At 34.3% G+C, this 24,741-nt stretch overlaps 1 protein-coding gene across 1 annotated transcript in view; it reads right to left on the bottom strand.

Annotated features, from left to right (window-relative positions):
- The window catches only part of LOC145726089 (protein FAM135A), a 63,388-nt gene that overhangs the window by 1,700 nt on the left and 36,947 nt on the right, over positions 1–24,741 (bottom strand). The window contains exons 8-17 of the mRNA XM_081975033.1: positions 21,723–21,880; positions 17,912–18,260; positions 10,441–11,049; positions 7,018–7,277; positions 6,849–6,968; positions 6,642–6,794; positions 6,424–6,588; positions 2,214–2,382; positions 1,942–2,153; positions 1,394–1,553 (exon numbers count right to left, since the gene is read on the bottom strand). Coding sequence (XP_081831159.1) covers positions 1,394–1,553; positions 1,942–2,153; positions 2,214–2,382; positions 6,424–6,588; positions 6,642–6,794; positions 6,849–6,968; positions 7,018–7,277; positions 10,441–11,049; positions 17,912–18,260; positions 21,723–21,880 — 2,355 coding nt within the window. The remainder of the gene's footprint in view (positions 1–1,393; positions 1,554–1,941; positions 2,154–2,213; positions 2,383–6,423; positions 6,589–6,641; positions 6,795–6,848; positions 6,969–7,017; positions 7,278–10,440; positions 11,050–17,911; positions 18,261–21,722; positions 21,881–24,741) is intronic.

The following is a 24,741-nucleotide window of genomic DNA, read 5'->3' as shown; positions in this document are numbered from 1 at the left end:
TGATTATTTTAATTGAATTTTCAAAAAAAAAATGTAAAGAGTTGAATATCTCGGAAACGGTTAGAGTTACGGAAATTTTACAAGAGACCAAAATTGGTTAGAATAACTTTCTGCACCTAGTGGACTATGTTTACATCCACTTAGAACCGGGTAAATGCGGTCACAACTGACAGGGCGTTAGTTTCAAATTTAACTGTTTTTTGAATGCCCTGTATATGTTTAATCGTTTTGCCGTTAGCAGGAAGTGAAAGAGTAGTTTAAGACGACTATTTTGAGCTTTTTACCGTCGCTGAAATCCCAAAATTGTCGGAGATACGGAATTTTCAAAATTTTAGGCCAATTTTCAAAAAAATATGTAAAGTCTAATATCTTGAAAACGATTGGTGTTTCGGAAAATTTGCAGGAGACCAAAAATGGTTAGAATAACTTTCTGCACCTAGTGGACTATGTTTACATCCACTTAGAACCGGGTAAACGCGGTCACAACTAGCAGACCGTTAGTATCAAATTTCACTGTTTCTCTTTTTGTTTTTTGAACACTTTGTATAAGTTTAATCGTGCTGAGGTTAACATGAGATGAAATGACAGTTCAAGACAAACATTTTGAGCTTTTTAGCGTAGCTGAAATCCCAAAATTGGCAGAAATACACAATTTTGATTATTTTAATTGAATTTTAAAAAAAAATGTAAAGAGTTGTTGAATATCTCGGAAACGGTTAGAGTTACGGAAATTTTGCAAGAGACCAAAAATGGTTGGAATAACTTTCTGCACCTAGTGGATTATGTTTACATGCACTTAGAACCGGGTAAATTCGGTCACAACTGGCAGGGCGTCAGTTTCAAATTTAACTATTTTTTGAATACCCTGTATATGTTTAATTGTTTTGCCGTTAGCACGAAGTGAAAGAGCAGTTTAAGACGACTATTTTGAGCTTTTTACCGTCGCTCAAATCCCAAAATTGCCGGAGATACAGAATTTTCAAAAAAATATGTAAAAAGCCTAATATTTCGGAAACGGTTAGAGTTATGGAAATTTTGTAAAAGACCAAAACTGGTTAGAATAACATTCTGCACCCAATGGATTAGATTCATTACCCACTTAAAACCAGATGAAGGCGGTCACAACTGGCAGAGCGTTAGTTTCAAATTTCACTGTTTTTCTTTTGGTTTTTTTTTAACACCCTGTATACGTTCAATCATGTTGCGGTTAACACGAGGTGAAATGGCAGTTCAAGACGAATATTTAAAGTTTTTTACAGTTGCTGAAATCTCAAAAATAGTGGAAAAAAAAAATTATAAAAGTCGATTATCTCGGAAACAGTTAGAGTTACAGAAATTTTGCAAGAGACCAAAATGTTCAGAATCACTTTCTGAACCGAACGAACTAGCGTACCTGTCTTGTCCAGAACCACATAGCAGAATATTTTTAAAATGGTGCAGATTGCTTTTTTGGCTGAGATTGTACAAAAATGTCTTCTTCGGGTCCGAGGAGTCTTTGAGGCAAAGTTGCAGGAGCGATCCGGATTTCTTCCATTTTTGCATGAACCACATACCTTTTCAAGCAAAATATTATACAAATATACAGAGTGATTCAGAGTTAAATGTACGTACTTTGCCAGGTATTAGAGTATTTTACGAATTAACAGAGTGGTTGGTTTTGGACAATTTTCTTTTGGAACTTCTGTAACACTTTTGGTATAACAATTTCAAATTTGGATGGTATATTGGCTAAGTGATCTGAAGGATAAATAAATTCCAGAAAAAATTTGAACAAAAACTTATTATAAGAAATTAAGAAACCTTATATATCTATTAAAATCTAGTCTTATGTATATTCCACAATTTAGAAAAATCATCTACAGGGTGTAGTCTGTAGTCCTGGTGAAGTTTGTACATTTAACTCTGAATGGCTCTCTGGCAGATACACGAGAGAATACAAACCCATATTAACTAATCCACTACTGTTATACAAAGTTCCTAAATGTGGTCCGGAAAGTGATAAAAAAGTATGCAGTCTTGGTAGGATAAACTTCAATTGCGGTCTGGTTAACGCCGACCTAATGATTATATTGCCTAAGGAATGTCCGACAAAACTGATGCGAGTCGGTCTAATGCTGCTAGTATCTAAATAATGAAGAATCTCACTAACTAATCTGCAACAATTTGTAAAACTCGTTGGTAAGAATATGTGGTGGGTAGAGTTAGAAACTCACCGATCAGTCATAGTATCAAAGTCACTAAAAGTATCTCCCTGATTCCGTTCGGACATCAAGAAATCAAGATAGGCCCCTGGAAGACCCATTTCCAGATAGGTTTTAACCAGTCTTAAATCAGCGGAATTCCCATCCAAACCATGAACACATATCACCAAATGCATCCCCTCTAAAATTACGTTTTATTGATTCAAGGAGCATGTAATGATATTTATTACTCACGAGCCGAAGGCGAGTGCCGTGAGTAATAGCCATTATACATACATGTAGAGTACCTACTATACTTTTTCTACAACTGTAGTAAGTATTTACAACAAAAGTTACCTATAGTAAAAATCAAAGTAAATTGAGTCACACTGATTTTGTTACTTTTCAAGTTTTTTTCGTTGTTTTGTACCTCCATGGGATCAAATTTGACAGTTTTTAGGTTAAGGCACTGAATTAAATGTAAGAACTGAAACAGGAACACATTTTCCTAATTTTCCAGGGTCAAATCAGCCCTTAACCAGTCAAAAAGTGTTTCTGGTGCACCCTGTCACTAAATCGTAAAAAACACGCGTATTTGTAACCCTTGGTATATACTTTTATATGTCGATGGACAGCCGATAAAATGAGCGTTCTATTGACATATAAAAGTCGGGTGGTTAGTGGTACCGTTTGGCCGCTAGAGGGCGACAACGTTGACCAATTTTTTTTTTGTTTAATCCTCAAAAACTAGCCTAATTGCACTATTTTTAGTAGTAGTTTTATACGTCAATGGATAGCCAATAAAATGTTCGTAAAATATAGTGTTACTAAAAATGTCCCAACTTGGGTTGATAGGTTAATTATCAGATAACGTGTTTCTGCGAAAAATGTCAAACGAGACGAATATACGACTTGCACTGGCAGGTTGAGATTTCCACTCCTGTCACTTTGATAGCCCATAACTCGGTTTGTTTGACAGGTAACGAGTTGATTTTTTTGACAGATAGTAGCACACAGAGTTCTCTACAAACTGCCATATGACATGTGTGTGTAAAAAATGTAACCTGACCGAGTTAATGCACGAAATTTGCCCGGATGCACTAGAACATCACGATTTGTACTACTGCCACTTTGACAGCCCATAACTCGGTTCGTTTGACAGGTAACGAGTTGATTTTTTGTGACACACAGAATCCTATACAAACTGCCATATGACATGTTTGTACGAAAAATGTAACCTGACCGAGTTATTGCACGAAATTTGCCCGGATGCACTAGAACATCACGATTTGTACTACTGCCACTTTGACAGCCCATAACTCGGTTCGTTTGACAGGTAACGAGTTGATTTTTTTGACAGATTGTAGCACACAGAATCCTCTACAAACTGCCATATGACATGTGTGTACGAAAAATCTAACCTGACCGAGTTATTGCACGAAATTTGCCCGGATGCACTAGAACATCACGATTTGTACTACTGCCACTTTGACAGCCCATAACTCGGTTCGTTTGACAGGTAACGAGTTGATTTTTTTGACAGATTGTAGCACACAGAATCCTCTACAAACTGCCATATGACATGTGTGTACGAAAAATCTAACCTGACCGAGTTATTGTACGAAATTTGCCCGGATGCACTAGAACATCACGATTTCTACTACTGCCACTTTGACAGCCTATAACTCGGTTCGTTTGACAGCTAACGAGTTGATTTTTTTGACAGATAGTAGCACACAGAGTCCTCTACAAACTGCCATATGACATGTTTGTACGAAAAATGTAACCTGACCGAGTTATTGCACGAAATTTGCCCGGATGCACTAGAACATCACGATTTGTACTACTGCCAATTTGACAGCCCATAACTCGGTTCGTTTGACAGGTAACGAGTTGATTTTTTTTGACAGATTGTAGCACACAGAGTCTTCTACAAACTGCCATATGACATGTGTGTAGGAAAAATGTAAGCTGACCGAGTTATTGCACGAAATTTGCCCAAATGCACTAGAACATCACGATTTGTACTACTGCCACTTTGACAGCCCATAACTCGGTTCCTTTGACAGGTAACGAGTTGATTTTTTTGACAGATTGTAGCACACAGAATCCTCTACAAACTGCCATATGACATGTGTGTACGAAAAATCTAACCTGACCGAGTTATTGCACGAAATTTGCCCGGATGCACTAGAACATCACAATTTGTACTACTGCCACTTTGACAGCCCATAACTCGGTTCGTTTGACAGGTAACGAGTTGATTTTTTTGACAGATTGTAGCACACAGAATCCTCTACAAACTGCCATATGACATGTGTGTACGAAAAATCTAACCTGACCGAGTTATTGCACGAAATTTGCCCGGATGCACTAGAACATCACGATTTGTACTACTGCCACTTTGACAGCCCCTAACTCGGTTCGTTTGACAGGTAACGAGTTGATATTTTTGGCAGATTGTAGCACACAGAGCCCTCTACAAACTGCCATATGACATGTGTGTACGAAAAATGTAACCTGACCGAGTTATTGTACGAAATTTGCCCGGATGCACTAGAACATCACGATTTCTACTACTGCCACTTTGACAGCCTATAACTCGGTTCGTTTGACAGCTAACGAGTTGATTTTTTTGACAGATAGTAGCACACAGAGTCCTCTACAAACTGCCATATGACATGTTTGTACGAAAAATGTAACCTGACCGAGTTATTGCACGAAATTTGCCCGGATGCACTAGAACATCACGATTTGTACTACTGCCACTTTGACAGCCCATAACTCGGTTCGTTTGACAGGTAACGAGTTGATATTTTTGGCAGATTGTAGCACACAGAGCCCTCTACAAACTGCCATATGACATGTGTGTACGAAAAATGTAACCTGACCGAGTTATTGTACGAAATTTGCGCGGATGCACTAGAACATCACGATTTCTACTACTGCCACTTTGACAGCTTATAACTCGGTTCGTTTGACAAGTAACAAGTTGCTTTTTTGACAGATTGTAGCACACAGAGCCCTCTACAAACTGCCATATGACATGTTTGTACGAAAAATGTAACCTGACCGAGTTATTGTACGAAATTTGCCCGGATGCACTAGAACATCACGATTTCTACTACTGCCACTTTGACATCCCATAACTCGGTTCGTTTGACAAGTAACAAGTTGCTTTTTTGACAGATTGTAGCACACAGAGCCCTCTACAAACTGCCATATGACATGTTTGTACGAAAAATGTAACCTGACCGAGTTATTGCACGAAATTTGCCCGGATGCACTAGAACATCACGATTTGTACTACTGCCACTTTGACAGCCCATAACTTAATTATTTTGACAGGTATACTGAGAAACTTGTCAAAGTGACCTAAAATCATTTTGACAATTCTAGACACCTTTACTTTTTAATACTACTAGGGATCTTCTAAAAGTTCCCAGATGTTTCTAAAATAATTTTTAAAATGCTGAAGATCTCTATAAATATCACTGAAAATCTTCGAAAAGTAGCCAGAGGTCTCTAGAGTTATTTTGAAAATTCCAGAAGTCTCTAAATTATGCTGAAAACCTTTCAAAATTTCTGGTATCAAGTTGAAAAATTGCTGCAGATCTATAAATTATACTGAAAAACTTTCCTGTTCCTTTAGAATTATTTTGGAAATGACTGTGTTCTCTAAATACTACTGAAAATCTTCTAAAAATTGCTAGAGGCCTATAGAATTACTTTGAAAATATCAGAGATCACCAAGTTAGTCTAATAACGATCAAAATATTGGCAGACGTCTCTACAGATACCCTCCTAAACCTTCCAGAAATTTTTTAAAACTGCTAGATGTCTCTAAGGTCTCTTTGGAAATGCTAAAGATATCTAAGTACTATTGAAAACCTTCTAAAAATGGTCAGAGGCCTCTAGAATCATTTTGAAAAAGTCAGAGATCTCTAAATAATACTAAAAACTAAAAAAAAAAACGTTAAAAAAATGACCAGAAGAATAAAAACGTTAAAAAAATGACCAGAAGAATAAAAAAAGTACGTCGTGACAGAAAGGTAAATATTTGACAAATGAAGAAGCAAAAGTTACATTCAAAACATTTGGGTTTCTTTTTGGCATTATTACGTCACACTATTTTACTTTGATTTTTGCTATATTATATTGGTGTTCTGCGCGGGTGGACTGTACCAGTAATGACTCATTACTCACGGATAGGTAATGGATGATTTGATTATTATGGTCTCACCTGGTGAAAATATCCGAAATTCATCGGCTATATGGAAGTAGGGAACTTGTGAGGCGAACGAGTTCAAATCCGAGTACAAAATCCCTTGAAACGCTAATTGACTTTTAAATTCCTGTTTGGCTTTCAGGAAAGCTTTAAGAGACTCTGAGTTTGGTTTCGTAAACTCTATACAGTTCAATGAGTTAGTTTTAATTAAGGTTTTTTTAATAAAATTGTACCTTCAGAACTTCCTTCCTCACTTTTGCTGTAACTGTTATTACATTGATTTGGTGGTTTCTCCTCCTCCATTTTACTGGTGGTTTGCGGCAGATCAATGATGTGATACAGCAAGTTGTCTACAGCGTTTATTTCTTCTTCCTCTTCTTCATCGTCTGTAAATATAGTAAAATGAACCCATTTGTAGAAAGTAGAAAGTAGAAAAAAACCATTTGTGGTAACGGAACTGGTAGGTGACGCTAAGTCCCTAAACTGCTTTGGTGGAGGTAAAGCTAATATATCATCCATGATTGATTCTTGAGTTGGTGTAGTGTCATTGTGGTCACAGCCTAAAAAGTGATGAATTAATGCATTGAACACTATTTTAGAAGAGTTTACCTGTCTGGTGGTTATTAAGTGTAACATTACTTCCATTTACATTCTTCACGGCCAATTCGCCGTTGATCTTTTCGCTATTACACTCTAAGTCAGCTACGTTAGGTTTAAAAATATGTTTCTTAGATTCCTTACTAATATCACTAATTTTTTTGCTTTCAGCAGACAAGCGTAAAATCTCTCTTTGAATCTTATCTAGTTTCAGGTCTATAGCACTTATGGCAGGATTTGTTAACTCGGTACTAGAATCTAAGGAACTGCTCCTGAAATTTGAATAATGGAATCAATCATCTACCCAGAAAATTTGACCGGTAAATTACAATTACAGTGTTTCTGGCAGTTCAAACTTTGACACAGCTTTTCTCCCCAGCTGTACCAAATTTTGTGGTGTTTTTTCAGGTTATTGAATAGGAAATTTAATGAGGATTCCAAAAATGTGCTTAAAACAGTCAGTTTCTTACTGCAACTGTGTTTTACAGGCGATTTTGTCCCTGACTGTCGTTTAAACCGTGTTCAAATTTCAGACCACAATTTCAACTGATTTAAATATTTGTTGCAACCAGTTTTTCCTGAATAATTAAAAAACGGTGAAATTTACAAAAAAATTGAAAGAGATCAAAAATGTTACTGATCAACTTCTTAATTCAACACTGTAAGTTTTCAGGACCGTTTTTGCTTCCAGTATACAGGGTGTGCAAGAAAATTATGGTGGTTCATAATTTTTGTCACCCTGTACGTAATTTTTAAGGTAGAATTTTTTTCTTTACACCACTGGAAAGAAGAGCTCAAGATGGTTAATTTGAGTGGTTCAACCTACCTGAATTCCCAAAAATAACCGTGTTACAGGGTGCTCAAAGTTCAAACCACATTTGCAACTGATTTTAAAATTGGTTGCATCAAATCAGTTTTTGCTAAATAATTCAGAAAGTGTGAAAGTTACGAAAAATTTGAAAAAGAGCAAAATTATTCGAAAAGAACTGCTAAACTGATTCCTGGAAGTTTTACAGTCCGTCAGTGCCGCTACTATATAGGGGATGCATAAAAATTGTAGTAATGTAGGTTTTTTGACCACCCTGTACGCAATTTTTAAGATAGAGTTTTTTGCTTTACCTCATTAGAAAAACTATCTCAAGACCGTTAATTTGAGTGGTTCAACCTCTCTGTACTCTCAAAAATAACCGAGTTACAGGGTGTTCAAATTTCAAATCACAATTTCTACTGAATTGAAAATTTGTTGCATCAAACCAGTTTTTACTAAATAACTCAAAAACAGCGAGAGTTACAAAAAAATTTCGAGAGACCAAAAATGTTCCTAATCAACTCTTTAATTCAACACCGTAAGTTTTCAGGACCGTTTTTGCTTCCAGTATACAGGGTGTGTATGAAAATTATGGTGATCGACTGTTTTTGGTAACCCTGCACGCAATTTTTCAGATAGAATTTTTTGCTCAACATCATTGGAAAAAGGAGTTCAAGACGGTTAATTTGAGTGGTTCAACCTCCTTGAACCCCCAAAAATAACCGTTATACAGGGTGCACAAATTTTAAACCACAATTTTAACTGATTTGAAAATTTGTCGCATCAAACCAGTTTTTGCTAAATAACTCAAAAACGGTGAAAGTTACGAAAAATTTACAAGAGACCAAAAATGTTTCTAATCAACTTCTTGACCCAACACCGTAAGTTTGCAAGACAGTTTTTGCTTCCAGTATACAGGGTGTGTATGAAAATTATGGTGATCGACTGTTTTTGGTAACCCTGCACGCAATTTTTCAGATAGAATTTTTTGCTCAACACCACTGGAAAGAGTAACTCAAGACGGTTAATTTGAGTGGTTCAACCTATCTGAACTCCCAAAAATAACCGAGTTACAGGGTGCACAAATTTTAAACCACAATTTTAACTGATTTGAAAATTTGTCGCATCAAACCAGTTTTTGCTAAATAACTCAAAAACGGTGAAAGTTACGAAAAATTTACAAGAGACCAAAAATGTTCCTAATCAACTCCTTAATTCAACACCGTAAGTTTTCAGGACAGTTTTTGCTTCCAGTATACAGGGTGTGTATGAAAATTATGGTGATCGACTGTTTTTGGTAACCCTGCACGCAATTTTTCAGATAGAATTTTTTGCTCAACACCACTGGAAAGAGGAGCTCAAGACGGTTAATTTGAGTGGTTCAACCTCCCTGAACTCCCAAAACGAACCGAGTTACCGGGTGTTCAAATTTCAAACCACATTTTCAACCGATTTGAAAATTTGTTGCACCAAACCAGTTTTTACAAAATAACTTAAAAACTTCGAAAGTTACAAAAAAATTGCGAGAGACCAAAAATGTTCCTAATCAACTCCTTAATTCAACATTGAAGTTTTCAGGATCGTTTTTGCTTCCAGTATACAGGGTGTGCAAGAAAATTATGGTGGTTCATAATTTTTGTCACCCTGTACGTAATTTTTAAGATAGAATTTTTTACTTTACACCACTGGAAAGAAGAGCTCAAGATGGTTAATTTGAGTGGTTCAATCTACCTGAATTCCCAAAAATAACCGTGTTACAGGGTGCTCAAAGTTCAAATAACATTTTCAACTGATTTTAAAATTGGTTGCATCAAATCAGTTTTTGCTAAATAATTCAGAAAGGGTGGGAGTTACGAAAAATTTGAAAAAGAGCAAAATTATTCGCAAAGAACTGCTAAACTCATTCCTGGAAGTTTTACAGTCCGTCAGTGCCGCTACTATACAGGGGATGCATAAAAATTGTAGTGATGTAGGTTTTTTGGCCACCCTGTACGCAATTTTTCAGATAGAGTTTTTGGGTGTTCAAATTTCAAACCACATTTTCAACCAATTTGAAAATTTGTTGCACCAAACCAGTTTTTGCTAAATAATTCAGAAACAGTAAAAGTTACGATTTAAGCGTTAAGAGGATTAATTTGAGTGGTTGAACCTCCTTGAACTTCCAAAACCATATGTGTGTGAAATTTGTCTGTGGTATGCACGTACAACTTCAACCACCCATATCACCCTTATTGGTAGAGCTAGAATTTTGTTTAAAAAATCGTCTTGTAGAACATTGTCTCTTCTACAAAAAAGCTTCTTTACGCTTTTACTGTATCTGGTCGCTGAAAGGAGATATTTCGAAATGAGTAACGTCTTGAAGACTACACTAATAAGGTTACAGCAGAATGCACGTAGTGCATCATACTAATTTTTAGCGTTGACAAATCACCGCTACTGTTATGCAGGAATAGGAAATCAAGCAACAAACGATAGATTTCGTCACTGAATTTGGTATAAATACAGCAGACGGTAAAAGACAGTCAGAAGACTCCGTCTCGTGCCACAAAATGTAGTCGTCCCGTTTCTACAACCCGCACCAGGTTCGAAATAAGTTGTTCTCAATCAATCAAACCAAAAACTCTTACCTGGAGGAAATCCAACCGCTTTGCTCGGTGGTGGTGGAAGAACCACTATCACTAGGACAGTACCCCGACCTTTTGGGTTTTAACTTGGGGCTCAAATTCGGCAATGATTCCGCACCGGAGCAATTTCCTAATTCCGGCACTTGGTCAGCTATACAAGGACTGCTCCTCACTTTCCTTATGCTATCATTAGCAGCACTATTAATAAGTAAACACCCTGTATTTAACAGATTCCCATTTTCGGTCATGTCGCTGTCCATGGAACTGCTGGAACCCACTTCGAACATTTTTGATTTTGTGAATTTTGATTGTAACATGTCTCTGGAACCGTTGTTGATTAGCACAGCCAAGTTTTCGGTTTTTCGTGCAATTTGATTTTTTGCTTTTTGATTGCTTAGTAGCGAATTGAACTTTTTCTCATCTTGGGGCGGTTTTGTGCAAAATATTTGCATCGACGTGGATCTTGGGAGGTTGTTGGTAACGCAAACCGATTTTTCGTGGTTTCGTTTCGTTCTAACCGGTCTTTTGATTTGTTTTTCTCGTTGGAATGTACAGTTTTTAGGTCGATGTTCGTTGATTTCTTTTGCTATATCCGATTTTGCCGTGGCATCCCTACAAACACACAAATTTGGGTTATTTGTAAAAAAAAAGAACATAAAGCATCAAAATACATTGAAAATGCTTTCTTTCTTTCTTCCAGTAGACTATATTGAAAAAGGCATAGAAAATTTAAATTCGAGGCCAGAACCTAGAATATTTGTGGTTTTACTACAATAACACTACTGTCCACTACATAACAGTGCAAGAATTTGAATTATCTGACCAAAATTACTTGAAAATGAGTATAAAATTGGTTTTCAATTTTGGGTCGCCATATTGGATTTTCTCAAATTCAGTGACAATTAACGTCAAACTGACAGTTGGAATAGATTCCCTGACCCCAAATTAGTCAAAAAGGAGATCAAACTCTGTAAAACTCCATACCATGCCAATCAAATAATTATTCAGGTTCAAATGAAACTAACATATACAGGGTGTCTCAATATTCAAGGGTTTTACTCCAAAAGTAGCTGGATTTTTGGAAGAAAAAAACATGGAGCAGTCGTATTTTTCACAGCTGCCCCCGTTTCTGCGCTATACAGGGTGATTTTAAAAATATGTTTCAATTTGGAACTCGCTAATTTTCATTTGCAATTAGTTAGCTAGTGGCCGCATTAGTTTGCACGTTCCATGGAACAATTTAGAGAATATTTCCTTGAGGAGGCCCTTTAGGGCAAAAGTACACTAATGCAATATTGTAAAGCGTAAAATTACCTACAATTTTACCCTTTTTCACTTTTTTGATATATTTCCAAATAACCGAGTTACGCTTGGTTGAACTTGTTTAAGGTCTTTTTTAACAAACTTTTTTGAGCTTTGACACAATTTTTAGAGAATAACTCCCTGAGGAGGCCCTTTAGGGCAAAAGCACCCTAATGAAATCTTGTAGAGAATAAAATTCCCTACAACTTTCCTCTTTTACATTTTTTTTTATATTTTTACAAATAACCGAGTTTTACAGTAACTTGTTTAGGGTCTTTAAAAACACTTTTTTGAGTTTTTTTATAGTTTTTAAGGAATATCTCCCTGATGAGACCCTTTAGGGCAAAAGCACCCTAATGAAATCTTGTAGAGAATGAAATTCCCTAAAACGTTTTACTTTTACACTTTTTTTAAATTTTTTCAAATAACCGAGTTACGTTTGATTAAACTTGTTTTAAACCAATTTTTTATGTTTTGACACAGTTTTTAAATAATACCTCCCTGAGAAGGCCCTTTAGGGCAAAAGCACCCTAATGAAATCTTGTAGAGAATAAAATTCCCTACAACTTTCCTCTTTTACATTTTTTTTATATTTTTACAAATAACCGAATTTTACAATAACTTGTTTAGAGTTTTTAAAAACCCTTTTTTGAGTTTTGATATAGTTTTTAACGAATATCTACCTGATGAGACCCTTTAGGGCAAAGACACCCTAATGAAATCTTGTAGAGAATGAAATTCCCTAAAACTTTTTACTTTTACACTTTTTTTAAATTTTTTCAAATAACCGAGTTACGTTTGATTAAACTTGTTTTAAACCAATTTTTTATGTTTTGACACAGTTTTTAAATAATACCTCCCTGAGAAGGCCCTTTAGGGCAAAAGCACCCTAATGAAATCTTGTAGAGAATAAAATTCCCTACAACTTTCCTCTTTTACATTTTTTTTTATATTTTTACAAATAACCGAGTTTTACAATAACTTGTTTAGAGTCTTTAAAAACCCTTTTTTGAGTTTTGATATAGTTTTTAACGAATATCTACCTGATGAGACCCTTTAGGGCAAAGGCACCTTAATGAAATCTTGTAGAGAATGAAATTTCCTAAAACTTTTTACTTTTACACTTTTTTTAAATTTTTTCAAATAACCGAGTTACGTTTGATTGAACTTGTTTTAAACCAATTTTTTGGGTTTTGACACAGTTTTTAAATAATACCTCCCTGAGAAGGCCCTTTAGGGCAAAAGCACCCCAATGAAGTCTTGTAGAGAATAAAATTCCCTACAACTTTCCTCTTTTACATTTTTTTCAATATTTTTACAAATAACCGAGTTTTACAATAACTTGTTTAGGGTCTTGAAAAACACTTTTTTGAGTTTTGATATAGTTTTTAAGGAATATCTCCCTGATGAGACCCTTTAGGGCAAAAGCACCCTAATGAAATCTTGTAGAGAATGAAATTCCCTAAAACTTTTTACTTTTACACTTTTTTTAAATTTTTTCAAATAACCGAGTTACGTTTGATTGAACTTGTTTTAAACCAATTTTTTGGGTTTTGACACAGTTTTTAAATAATACCTCCCTGAGAAGGCCCTTTAGGGCAAAAGCACCCTAATGAAATCTTGTAGAGAATAAAATTCCCTACAACTTTCCTCTTTTACATTTTTTTTAATATTTTTACAAATAACCGAGTTTTACAATAACTTGTTTAGGGTCTTGAAAAACACTTTTTTGAGTTTTGATATAGTTTTTAAGGAATATCTCCCTGATGAGACCCTTTAGGGCAAAAGCACCCTAATGAAATCTTGTAGAGAATGAAATTCCCTAAAACTTTTTACTTTTACACTTTTTTTAAATTTTTTCAAATAACCGAGTTACGTTTGATTGAACTTGTTTTAAACCAATTTTTTGAGTTTTGACACAGTTTTTAAATAGTACCTCCCTGAGGAGGCCCTTTAGGGCAAAAGCACCCGAATGAAATCTTGTAGAGAATAAAATTCCCTACAACTTTCCTCTTTTACATTTTTTTTAATAATTTTACAAATAACCGAGTTTTACAATAACTTGTTTAGGGTCTTGAAAAACACTTTTTTGAGTTTTGACACAGTTTTTAAGGAATATCTCCATGAAGAGACCCTTTAGGGCAAAAGCACCCTAATGAAATCTTGTAGAGAATGAAATTCCCTAAAACTTTTTACTTTTACACTTTTTTTAAATTTTTTCAAATAACCGAGTTACGTTTGATTGAACTTGTTTTAAACCAATTTTTTGAGTTTTGACACAGTTTTTAAATAGTACCTCCCTGAGAAGGCCCTTTAGGGCAAAAGCACCCTAATGAAATCTTGTAGAGAATAAAATTCCCTACAACTTTCCTCTTTTACATTTTATTTAAATATTTTTACAAATAACCGAGTTTTACAATAACTTGTTTAGGGTCTTTAAAAAGACTTTTTTGAGTTTTGATATAGTTTTTAAGGAATATCTCCCTGATGAGACCCTTTAGGGCAAAGACACCCTAATGAAATCTTGTAGAGAATGAAATTCCCTAAAACTTTTTACTTTTACACTTTTTTTAATTTTTTTCAAATAACCGAGTTACGTTTGATTGAACTTGTTTTAAACCAATTTTTTGGGTTTTGACACAGTTTTTAAATAATACCTCCCTGAGAAGGCCCTTTAGGGCAAAAGCAACCTAATGAAATCTTGTAGAGAATAAAATTCCCTACAACTTTCCTCTTTTACATTTATTTTTATTTTTTTACAAATAACCGAGTTTTACAGTAACTTGTTTAGGGTCTTTAAAAACACTTTTTTGAGTTTTTTTATAGTTGTTAAGGAATATCTCCCTGATGAGACCCTTTAGGGCAAAAGCACCCTAATGAAATCTTGTAGAGAATGAAATTCCCTAAAACGTTTTACTTTTACACTTTTTTTAAATTTTTTCAAATAACCGAGTTACGTTTGATTAAACTTGTTTTAAACCAATTTTTTATGTTTTGACACAGTTTTTAAATAATACCTCCCTGAGAAGGCCCTTTAGGGCAAAAGCACCCTAATGTAATCTTGTAGAGAATAAAATTCCCTACAACTTTCCTCTTTTACATTTTTTTTAATATTTCTACAAATAACCGAGTTTGACAATAACTTGTTTAGGGTCTTGAAAAACACTTTTTTGAGTTTTGATATAGTTTTTAAGGAATATCTCCCTGATGAGACCCTTTAGGGCAAAAGCACCCTAATGAAATCTTGTAGAGAATAAAATTCCTTACAACTTTTTTCTTTTACACTTTTTTTAATTTTTTTCAAATAACCGAGTTACGTTTGATTGAACTTGTTTTAAACCAATTTTTTGGGTTTTGACACAGTTTTTAAATAATACCTCCCTGAGAAGGCCCTTTAGGGCAAAAGCACCCTAATGAAATCTTGTAGAGAATAAAATTCCCTACAACTTTCCTCTTTTACATTTTTTTTAAATATTTTTACAAATAACCGAGTTTTACAATAACTTGTTTAGGGTCTTTAAAAAGACTTTTTTGAGTTTTGATATAGTTTTTAAGGAATATCTCCCTGATGAGACCCTTTAGGGCAAAGACACCCTAATGAAATCTTGTAGAGAATGAAATTCCCTAAAACTTTTTACTTTTACACTTTTTTTAAATTTTTTCAAATAACCGAGTTACGTTTGATTAAACTTGTTTTAAACCAATTTTTTATGTTTTGACACAGTTTTTAAATAATACCTCCCTGAGAAGGCCCTTTAGGGCAAAAGCACCCTAATGAAATCTTGTAGAGAATAAAATTCCCTACAACTTTCCTCTTTTACATTTTTTTTTATATTTTTACAAATAACCGAGTTTTACAATAACTTGTTTAGAGTCTTTAAAAACCCTTTTTTGAGTTTTGATATAGTTTTTAACGAATATCTACCTGATGAGACCCTTTAGGGCAAAAGCACCTTAATGAAATCTTGTAGAGAATGAAATTTCCTAAAACTTTTTACTTTTACACTTTTTTTAAATTTTTTCAAATAACCGAGTTACGTTTGATTAAACTTGTTTTAAACCAATTTTTTATGTTTTGACACAGTTTTTAAATAATACCTCCCTGAGAAGGCCCTTTAGGGCAAAAGCACCCTAATGAAATCTTGTAGAGAATAAAATTCCCTACAACTTTCCTCTTTTACATTTATTTTTATTTTTTTACAAATAACCGAGTTTTACAATAACTTGTTTAGAGTCTTTAAAAACCCTTTTTTGAGTTTTGATATAGTTTTTAAGGAATATCTCCCTGATGAGACCCTTTAGGGCAAAAGCACCCTAATGAAATCTTGTAGAGAATGAAATTCCCTAAAACTTTTTACTTTTACACTTTTTTTAAATTTTTTCAAATAACCGAGTTACGTTTGATTGAACTTGTTTTAAACCAATTTTTTGGGTTTTGACACAGTTTTTAAATAATACCTCCCTGAGAAGGCCCTTTAGGGCAAAAGCACCCCAATGAAGTCTTGTAGAGAATAAAATTCCCTACAACTTTCCTCTTTTACATTTTTTTTAATATTTTTACAAATAACCGAGTTTTACAATAACTTGTTTAGGGTCTTGAAAAACACTTTTTTGAGTTTTGATATAGTTTTTAAGGAATATCTCCCTGATGAGACCCTTTAGGGCAAAAGCACCCTAATGAAATCTTGTAGAGAATGAAATTCCCTAAAACGTTTTACTTTTACACTTTTTTTAAATGTTTTCAAATAACCGAGTTACGTTTGATTGAACTTGTTTTAAACCAATTTTTTGAGTTTTGACACAGTTTTTAAATAGTACCTCCCTGAGGAAACCTTTTAGGGCAAAAGCACCATAGTGAAATCTTGTAGAGAATAAAATTCCCTTCAACTTTGCTCTTTTACACTTTTTTCATATTCTTCCAAATATCCGAGTTATGCTTAGAAAACGAGTATAAACAACCTTGGTGAAATTTGAATCCTTGTCCTTAACCGAATCTAACCTAAACCTATTTCCTTCTATATCTTTTGAACGGTTAGTCCGATTTGAGTGCGGTTTTCACCATTTTACTGTGCTACTAAACTAGTACCTGCAACGGCAGTTTGACAGTTGTTTTGTCAAATTAGGGTCACGGGGCAAAAAATTGAGTTTATACTCGTTTTTTACTAATTTGAGGTCGCTGATGCCGAAAAGCGTAAAAACGGTGCGGAAAAATAAGTGGCTAAGCCTGAAAAACTTGAAAACATTGGTTGTAAAGGATAATTTGGCAACACCGTCCTTATTATGGGCCGGAGGCCCTTATATTTAGTTGCATCCTAATCTCCGTCCTCGAATTAGTCGAAAACGAGTATAAACTTAAGTTTTAATTTTTTTTTACAGTTTTGACAGTTAATCTGTCATTTTTTATGTTTGGATGACAGTTACGCGGTTTATTTCACTTGCGCTGCAATCACCGTCCCTGAATTAGTCAAAATCGAGTATAAACAGCTTCATATTCTAACCTAACCCCAAATTAATCAAAAAACAGAACAAACTCGATTTTTAAATGTTGTGTTAGCCATCATTTTGATTTTCCAAACTATTCAACTATCAACCTATAGTGTCATATCTTTGGAAAGCCCATTTTATTGACTATCCATTGACATATAAAACTCCATACCATGTCAGTCAAATAAGAGAGTTATTAAGGTTGAAATGAAACAGTGCATGAAGATTTAGCAGAAAACATTGGTCAACATTTGAAGCCCCCTGTCGGCCAAACGATTCAACCGATCAACCAATGTTGCCATATCTTTGGAAAGCCCATTTTATTGGCTATTTATCGACATATAAAAGTCTGTACCATGCCACTCAAATAAGAGAGTTATTTAGGTTCAAAACGAAACAGTGTTTAAATAAAATATTGTTTGATAGATACTGGTTTATACTAACTACCATAGTATTTGACGTACTGTGATCACAATTATGACTCTGTCAGTTAGTAGTTTTGTCTAGAAGACATAAACCAAGATGTTTAACACATTTTTGGAGTATTAAATACTTGTATCGCTTTCTGGCAATTTTGCTAGTTTTTGATATAGGTAACTTTGATGATTTCTAACTGGAAAATTGACTTTTACAGTCTAGATTATCTTAGAAAATCTTGAAATGGCACTGTATAATGCATTATACTGACCTTCGAAAATTGCTATCGCTTTTACTGACGGAACATTTCCTAAAACGTTCACTATCACAAAACTTCCTTTCACTTGTAGATGCATCATACTTGGATGTGGACAGCACCAACGTGTTTTTACTTAAAATGTTCGTCATTGATATATGAAAACTATTGGAAGGAGTCTGCAGATGATCCAACGATTTGCTATGCCTGGCTGGGACTGTTTTACAAAAAGATTCCTCCCACTTGTTGTACAATTCCGACGCTTTGTACACGTTGTTTTGAGGTTCCCAGACGTTAAAACCGCAAGGACATTTGGCGTTGTCCGTGGTTTTGGATCGTTTAACGGCAGTTTGAGGCTCTGGAACTGAAAAGTCTGAAATTTTAATACTGTAAGAGCTATAGTAAGGAGAATGGGACAAAAAGGAAGACAAAGGTAAATACTACTAGTGATGATTGAAATTTTGACACCGCTTTTCTCCCTGACTGTACCAAATCTTGTAGTGCTTTTTCGTGTTATTGGATAGGAAATTTAGTGAGGATTCTAAAAATGTGCTTAAAACAGTAATTTTCTTACTACAAATGGGTTTTACAGTCGATTTTATCCCTGACTGTCCTTTCAAACTGTGTTTCTGGTAGTTCAAATTTTGACACCGCTTTTCGCCCTGACTGTAGCAAATCTTGTAGTGTTATTTCATGTTATTGGATAGGAAATTTAGTGAGGATTCTAAAAATGTGCTTAAAACAGTAATTTTCTCACTACAAATAGGTTTTACAGTCGATTTTATCCCTGACTGTCATTTCAAACTGTGTTTATGGCAGTTCAAATTTTGACACCACTTTTCTCCCTGACTGTAGCAAATCTTGTAGTGTTCTTTCATGTTATTGGATAGGAAATTTAGTGAGTATTCTAAAAATGTACTTAAAACAGTAATTTTCTCACTACAAATGGGTTTTACAGTCGATTTTATCCCTGACTGTCCTTTCAAACTGTGTTTCTGGCAGTTTAAATTTTGACACCGCTTTTCTCGCTGACTGTACCCAATTTTGTAGTGTTTTTTTATGTTATTGGATAGGAAATTTCCAAAAATGTGCTTAAAACACTCAATTTCGCGCTCCAAATGGGTTTTACAGTCGATTTTTTCCCTGACTGTCCTTTCAAACTGTGTTTCTGGCAGTTCAAATTTTGACACCACTTTTCTCCCTGACTGTAGCAAATCTTGTAGTGTTCTTTCATGTTATTGGATAGGAAATTTAGTGAGGATTCTAAAAATGTGCTTAAAACAGTAATTTTCTCACTCCAAATGGGTTTTACAGTCGATTTTATCCCTGACTGTCCTTTCAAACTGTGTTTCTGGCAGTTCAAATTTTGACACCGCTTTTCGCCCTGACTGTACCCAATTTTGTAGTGTTTTTTTCATCTTATTGGATAGGAAATTACCAAAAATGTGTTTAAAACACTCAATTTCTCGCTCCAAAAGGGTTTTACAGTCGATTTTTTTCCTGACTGTCCTTTCAAACTGTGTTTATGGCAGTTCAAATTTTGACACCACTTTTCTCCCTGACTGTAGCAAATCTTGTAGTGTTCTTTCATGTTATTGGATAGGAAATTTAGTGAGGATTCTAAAAATGTGCTTAAAACAGTAATTTTCTCACTCCAAATGGGTTTTACAGTCGATTTTATCCCTGACTGTCCTTTCAAACTGTGTTTCTGGCAGTTCAAATTTTGACACCGCTTTTCGCCCTGACTGTACCCAATTTTGTAGTGTTTTTTCATCTTATTGGAAAGGAAATTACCAAAAATGTGTTTAAAACACTCAATTTCTCGCTCCAAAAGGGTTTTACAGTCGATTTTTTTCCTGACTGTCCTTTCAAACTGTGTTTCTGGCAGTTCAAATTTTGACACCACTTTTCTCCCTGATTGTAGCAAATCTTGTAGTGTTCTTTCATGTTATTGGATAGGAAATTTAGTGAGGATTCTAAAAATGTACCTAAAACAGTAATTTTCTCACTACAAATGGGTTTTACAGTCGATTTTATCCCTGACTGTCCTTTCAAACTGTGTTTCTGGCAGTTTAAATTTTGACACCGCTTTTCTCGCTGACTGTACCCAATTTTGTAGTGTTTTTTTATGTTATTGGATAGGAAATTACCAAAAATGTGTTTAAAACACTCAATTTCCCGCTCCAAAAGGGTTTTACAGTCGATTTTTTTCCTGACTGTCCTTTCAAACTGTGTTTCTGGCAGTTCAAATTTTGACACCACTTTTCTCCCTGATTGTAGCAAATCTTGTAGTGTTCTTTCATGTTATTGGATAGGAAATTTAGTGAGGATTCTAAAAATGTGCTTAAAACAGTAATTTTCTCATTACAAATAGGTTATGGGTTTTAATTTGCAGATTGCAACACTGTTAAATTACATAGACATTTGTCACAACAGTCCTGTGACCTAAAAAATTATATATTTTTCTTTGACAAGTTTGTAAATTACATTTAAACAGTTGGAAAAGCTAAAATTGTAACAGCACGTCATGTGATCATGTCAGTTCAAATTTGCAGTAAACAACACCGCAAAGTTAAGTTGAAGCTTGTCAACAACAGTCGAGTGACCAGGAAAACGTCATTTTTTACCTAGAAAACTCTGTAAATTACATTGAAACAGTTGGAAAAGTTGAATTTGTAAAAACACATCTTCTGATCGTGACAATTTAAATTTGCAGCTGGCAACACTGTTAAGTTATATTGTCATTTGTCAAAAACAGTCACGTGACCAGGAAAACGTCATCTTTTACCTAGAAAAGTCTGTGAATTACATTGAAACAGTTGGAAAAGCTAAAATTGTAACAGCACGTCATGTGATCATGTCAGTTCAAATTTGCAGTAAACAACACCGCAAAGTTAAGTTGAAGCTTGTCAACAACAGACACGTGACCAGAAAAACGTCATCTTTAACCTGGAAAAGTCTGTAAATTACATTGAAACAGTTGGGAAAGCTGAATTTGTAAAAACATCTTCTGATAGTGACAATTTAAATTTGCAGCTGGCAACACTGTTAAGTTGTAGGTATTGACATTTGACAACAACACTCATGTGACCTGAAAAATGAAATTTTTTTCTTTGAAAGCTTCTGTAAATTACATTGAAACAGTTGGAAAAGCTAAAATTGAAAGAGCGCGTCATGTGATCATCACAATTTAAATTTGCGGCAGGCAACACTGTTAAGTTACATTGACATTTGTCAACAACAGTCACGTGACCACGAAAACGTCATCTTTTACCTAGAAAAGTCTGTAATATTCATTTAAACGGTTGGAAAAGGTGATATTGTAAAAGCAGGTCATGTGATCCTGACAAACTAACTTTGCAGAAGGAAACACTGTAAATTGACACCTATTAACCACAGTCACGTGACCCGGAAAATGCCGTCTTTAACCTTGAAATCTTGGAAATCTATGGCAACTGAAAACAAGATCTATCAACTCATCAGGAAATATACAGAGTGTTCAATTAAACATTTATCAACTTTGTATTTTTTTTTTCACTTTTTCCATGGTAAGATTTTTGGGTGATTTAGGAGAAATCCTATAACTTTTCGTTCTATTAACAGTGTTTTCTTAGCTGCAAAAATTAAGTCACAAGCTATCTAAATATAAGTTTTTCTTGGTTCGAGAATATTGTTCTCTGGACCTATATTCGATATACCGGAGGGTATTTAAAATTTCAAAAAAAGCAAAAGAAATAAAACTCATCAAAAAGTCAAATCAAAGAAAGAAAAATTTTAAATGAATGAATGAAATGATCTGAAAAACTGAGATTTATGTATCAAATACCTTTTGATTTTGGCACTTGATATTCTTCGCAATTTCGTTTTTCGTAGTTGAAAGGATCTTGGTATTGGTCCTCGAATATTATGGGCATTGTGGCACTGTCTCCATCCAAAAAGCTGCAATGAACCGGCAGAGGTGGTAATAATTGCATATACTTTGATCTGTAAAATAAATAAGTGTAGTTCGTTTACATCACCGTGTAAAAGTAAAACCGACCATAAGAAAACCGTGTAACAGACAAAAAAATCTGTTGCCAGAAGCTTATCTGTATTTATCCACTGGATTAAGAACATAATTTTGTTATGGGCCTATTGGACCATTCCTATTTATTTCCATTAATGAATGATTTCTGCAAAAAAAAACTCAAAAACCTACAATTTAAGAGATAGAGAGATTTTAGAGACAGTATTTGAAAATCCGCTTTCTCTATTCTGAGTTTGATTAATAAAAGTACCACTAATAATAAAAATAAAACTGTTTGTTGGTTTTGATTCGTCTTTTTCGAAATTTATTTTACTTTTCTGTTCTGTCTAAGTCACGTGACGCATCACACACATATCCACCATTTTGACCGTCTATTCAGTCTATTTTGACCTTTTTCTCTCGTGTAAAATGAAAAAAATTACGTGACTTTGTTTCATTTTTTCTACGTGTTTTCTAGATCACGTGACACGTGTTGCCAAATTTACGTTTCCTTAAACTTTTCATGCACACTTTCGTTCAACCGTGATTAACTTTCTTATTTGGCACATAATTTATGGACTTTTATGTGGATGTATGTAGCTAATGAAATGAGGTTTGTAAAAATATGTCAACCAATGTTGCCAGGTCTACCGTTAAAACAGTATATCTGCCGTTTTTGTAGTTCTTCTACCGTTCTCCCGTTTTTTGTATAATATAATCTACCGTTTTTAATTACGTTATTGCCATTATGTTGGTTGTGGAATTTTTATATACTTTTTCAGTTTATTGAATAGGAAATTTAATAAGGATTCTAAAAATGCGCTTAAAACAGTCATTTTCTTACTCCAAATTATACTCTAAAACAACATGATGTCTGTCACTATTGTCAGAATTGTCAACATTTTACTAGAATTTGCAAGAATTACATTCTAACACAGTTTTCGAAACAAGACGATTTTCTGGAATTTAACAGTTATTTTGCTAATTGTCACGTGACCGTCTAGCTAAATAGTGTTCTACAATCAGATGACAACTGTCACTAACGTCAAAACTGTCAAACCATACTCAAAAGTTGCAAAAATCAGGATTTAGAAACGTTTTCTTGCAGTACTTGATATAAAACGTATTTTTGAAAATGATGACAGTTGTTTTGCCATTTGTCACGTGACCGTCTAGCTAAATACTATTCTGAAAACACGTGACAAATGTCACTAACGTCGAAACTGTCAAACTATGCTCTAAAGTTGCAAAAATCAGGGTTTAGAAAAGTTTTCTTGCAGTATTTGATATAAAACGTGTTTCTGAGAATTATGACTGTTATTTTGCCAATTGTCACATGATCGTCTAGCTAAATAGTGTGGTGAAATCACGTGACAACTGTCACTAATGTTAAAACTGTCAAATCATGCTCAAAAGTTGCAAAAATCAGGATTTGAAACGTTTTCTTGCAGTATTTGATATAAAACGTGTTTCAGAGAATTATGACAGTTATTTTGACAATGGTCACATGACCATCTAGCTAAATAGTGTGTTACAGTCACGTGACAACTGTCAATAACTTCAAAACTGTCAAACCATGCTCAAAAGTTGCAAAAATCAGGATTTAGAAACGTTTTCTTGCAGTATTTGATATAAAACGTGTTTCTGAGAATTATGACAGTTATTTTGACAATTATCACGTGACCATCTAGCTAAATAGTGGTCTACAATCACGTGACAACTGTCACTAACGTCAAACCATACTCAAAAGTTGCAAAAATCAGGATTTAGAAACGTTTCCTTGCAGTATTTCATATAAAACGCGTTTCTGAGCAATATGACAATTATTTTGCGAATTCTCACGTGACCGTCTAGCTAAATAGTCCTCTACAATCACGTGACAACTGTCAATATCTTCAAAACTGTCAAACCATGCTCTAAAGTTGCAAAACTCAAGATTTAGAAACGTTTTCTTGCAGTATTTGATATAAAACGTGTTTCTGAGAATTATGACAGTTATTTTGCCAATTGTCACGTGACCATCTAGCAAAATAGTGTTCTAAAATCACGTGACAACTGTCACTAACGTCAAAACTGTCAAACCATACTCAAAAATTGCAAAAATCAGGATTTAGAAACGTTTTCTTGCAGTTTTTGATATAAAACGTGTTTCTGAGCTTTATGACAATTATTTTGCCAGTTGTCACTTCATAATCTAGCTAAATAGTCTTCTGAAATCACGTCATAACTGTCAATAACGTCAAAATTGTCAAATCATGCTCAAAAGTTGCAAAAATCAGGGTTTAGAAACGTGTTCTTGCAGTGTTTGATATTAAACGTGTTTCTGAGAATTATGACTGTTATTTTGCGAATTGTCACATGATCGTCTAGCTAAATAGTGTGCTGAAATCACGTGACAACAGTCAATAACATCAAAACTGTCAAACCATGCTCTAAAATTGCAAAAATCAGTATTTAGAAACGTTTTCTTGCAGTATTTGATTTAAAATGTGTTTTTGAGAATTATGACAGTTATTTTGACAATTATCACGTGGCAGTTTAACTAAATAGTGTTCTACAATCACGTGACAACTATCACTAACGTCAAAACTGTCAAACCATGCTCAAAAGTTGCAAAAATCAGAGGTTAGAAACGTTTTCTTGCAGTATTCGATATATAGAGTATTTTTGAGATTTATAATTTTTGACAATGGTCACGTGACTGCCTAGCTAAATTATCCTTTATAACCACGTCATATCTGTCATTAGTACGAAGTACGATTTTTATAGCAAAAATCAATGATTGACAACTATTAAAAGACACCCTGTATTATAATGTAAAATGAATGAATTTGTTGTG

Source organism: Ips typographus, linkage group LG3 (genome assembly GCF_016097725.1).
Source record: "Ips typographus isolate SLU linkage group LG3, UJ_Ityp_2.0, whole genome shotgun sequence".
NCBI classification, from domain to species: domain Eukaryota; kingdom Metazoa; phylum Arthropoda; class Insecta; order Coleoptera; family Curculionidae; genus Ips; species Ips typographus.
The sequence above is the reverse complement of the archived record's forward strand: the minus strand, read 5'-3'. Positions and strand labels throughout refer to the sequence as shown.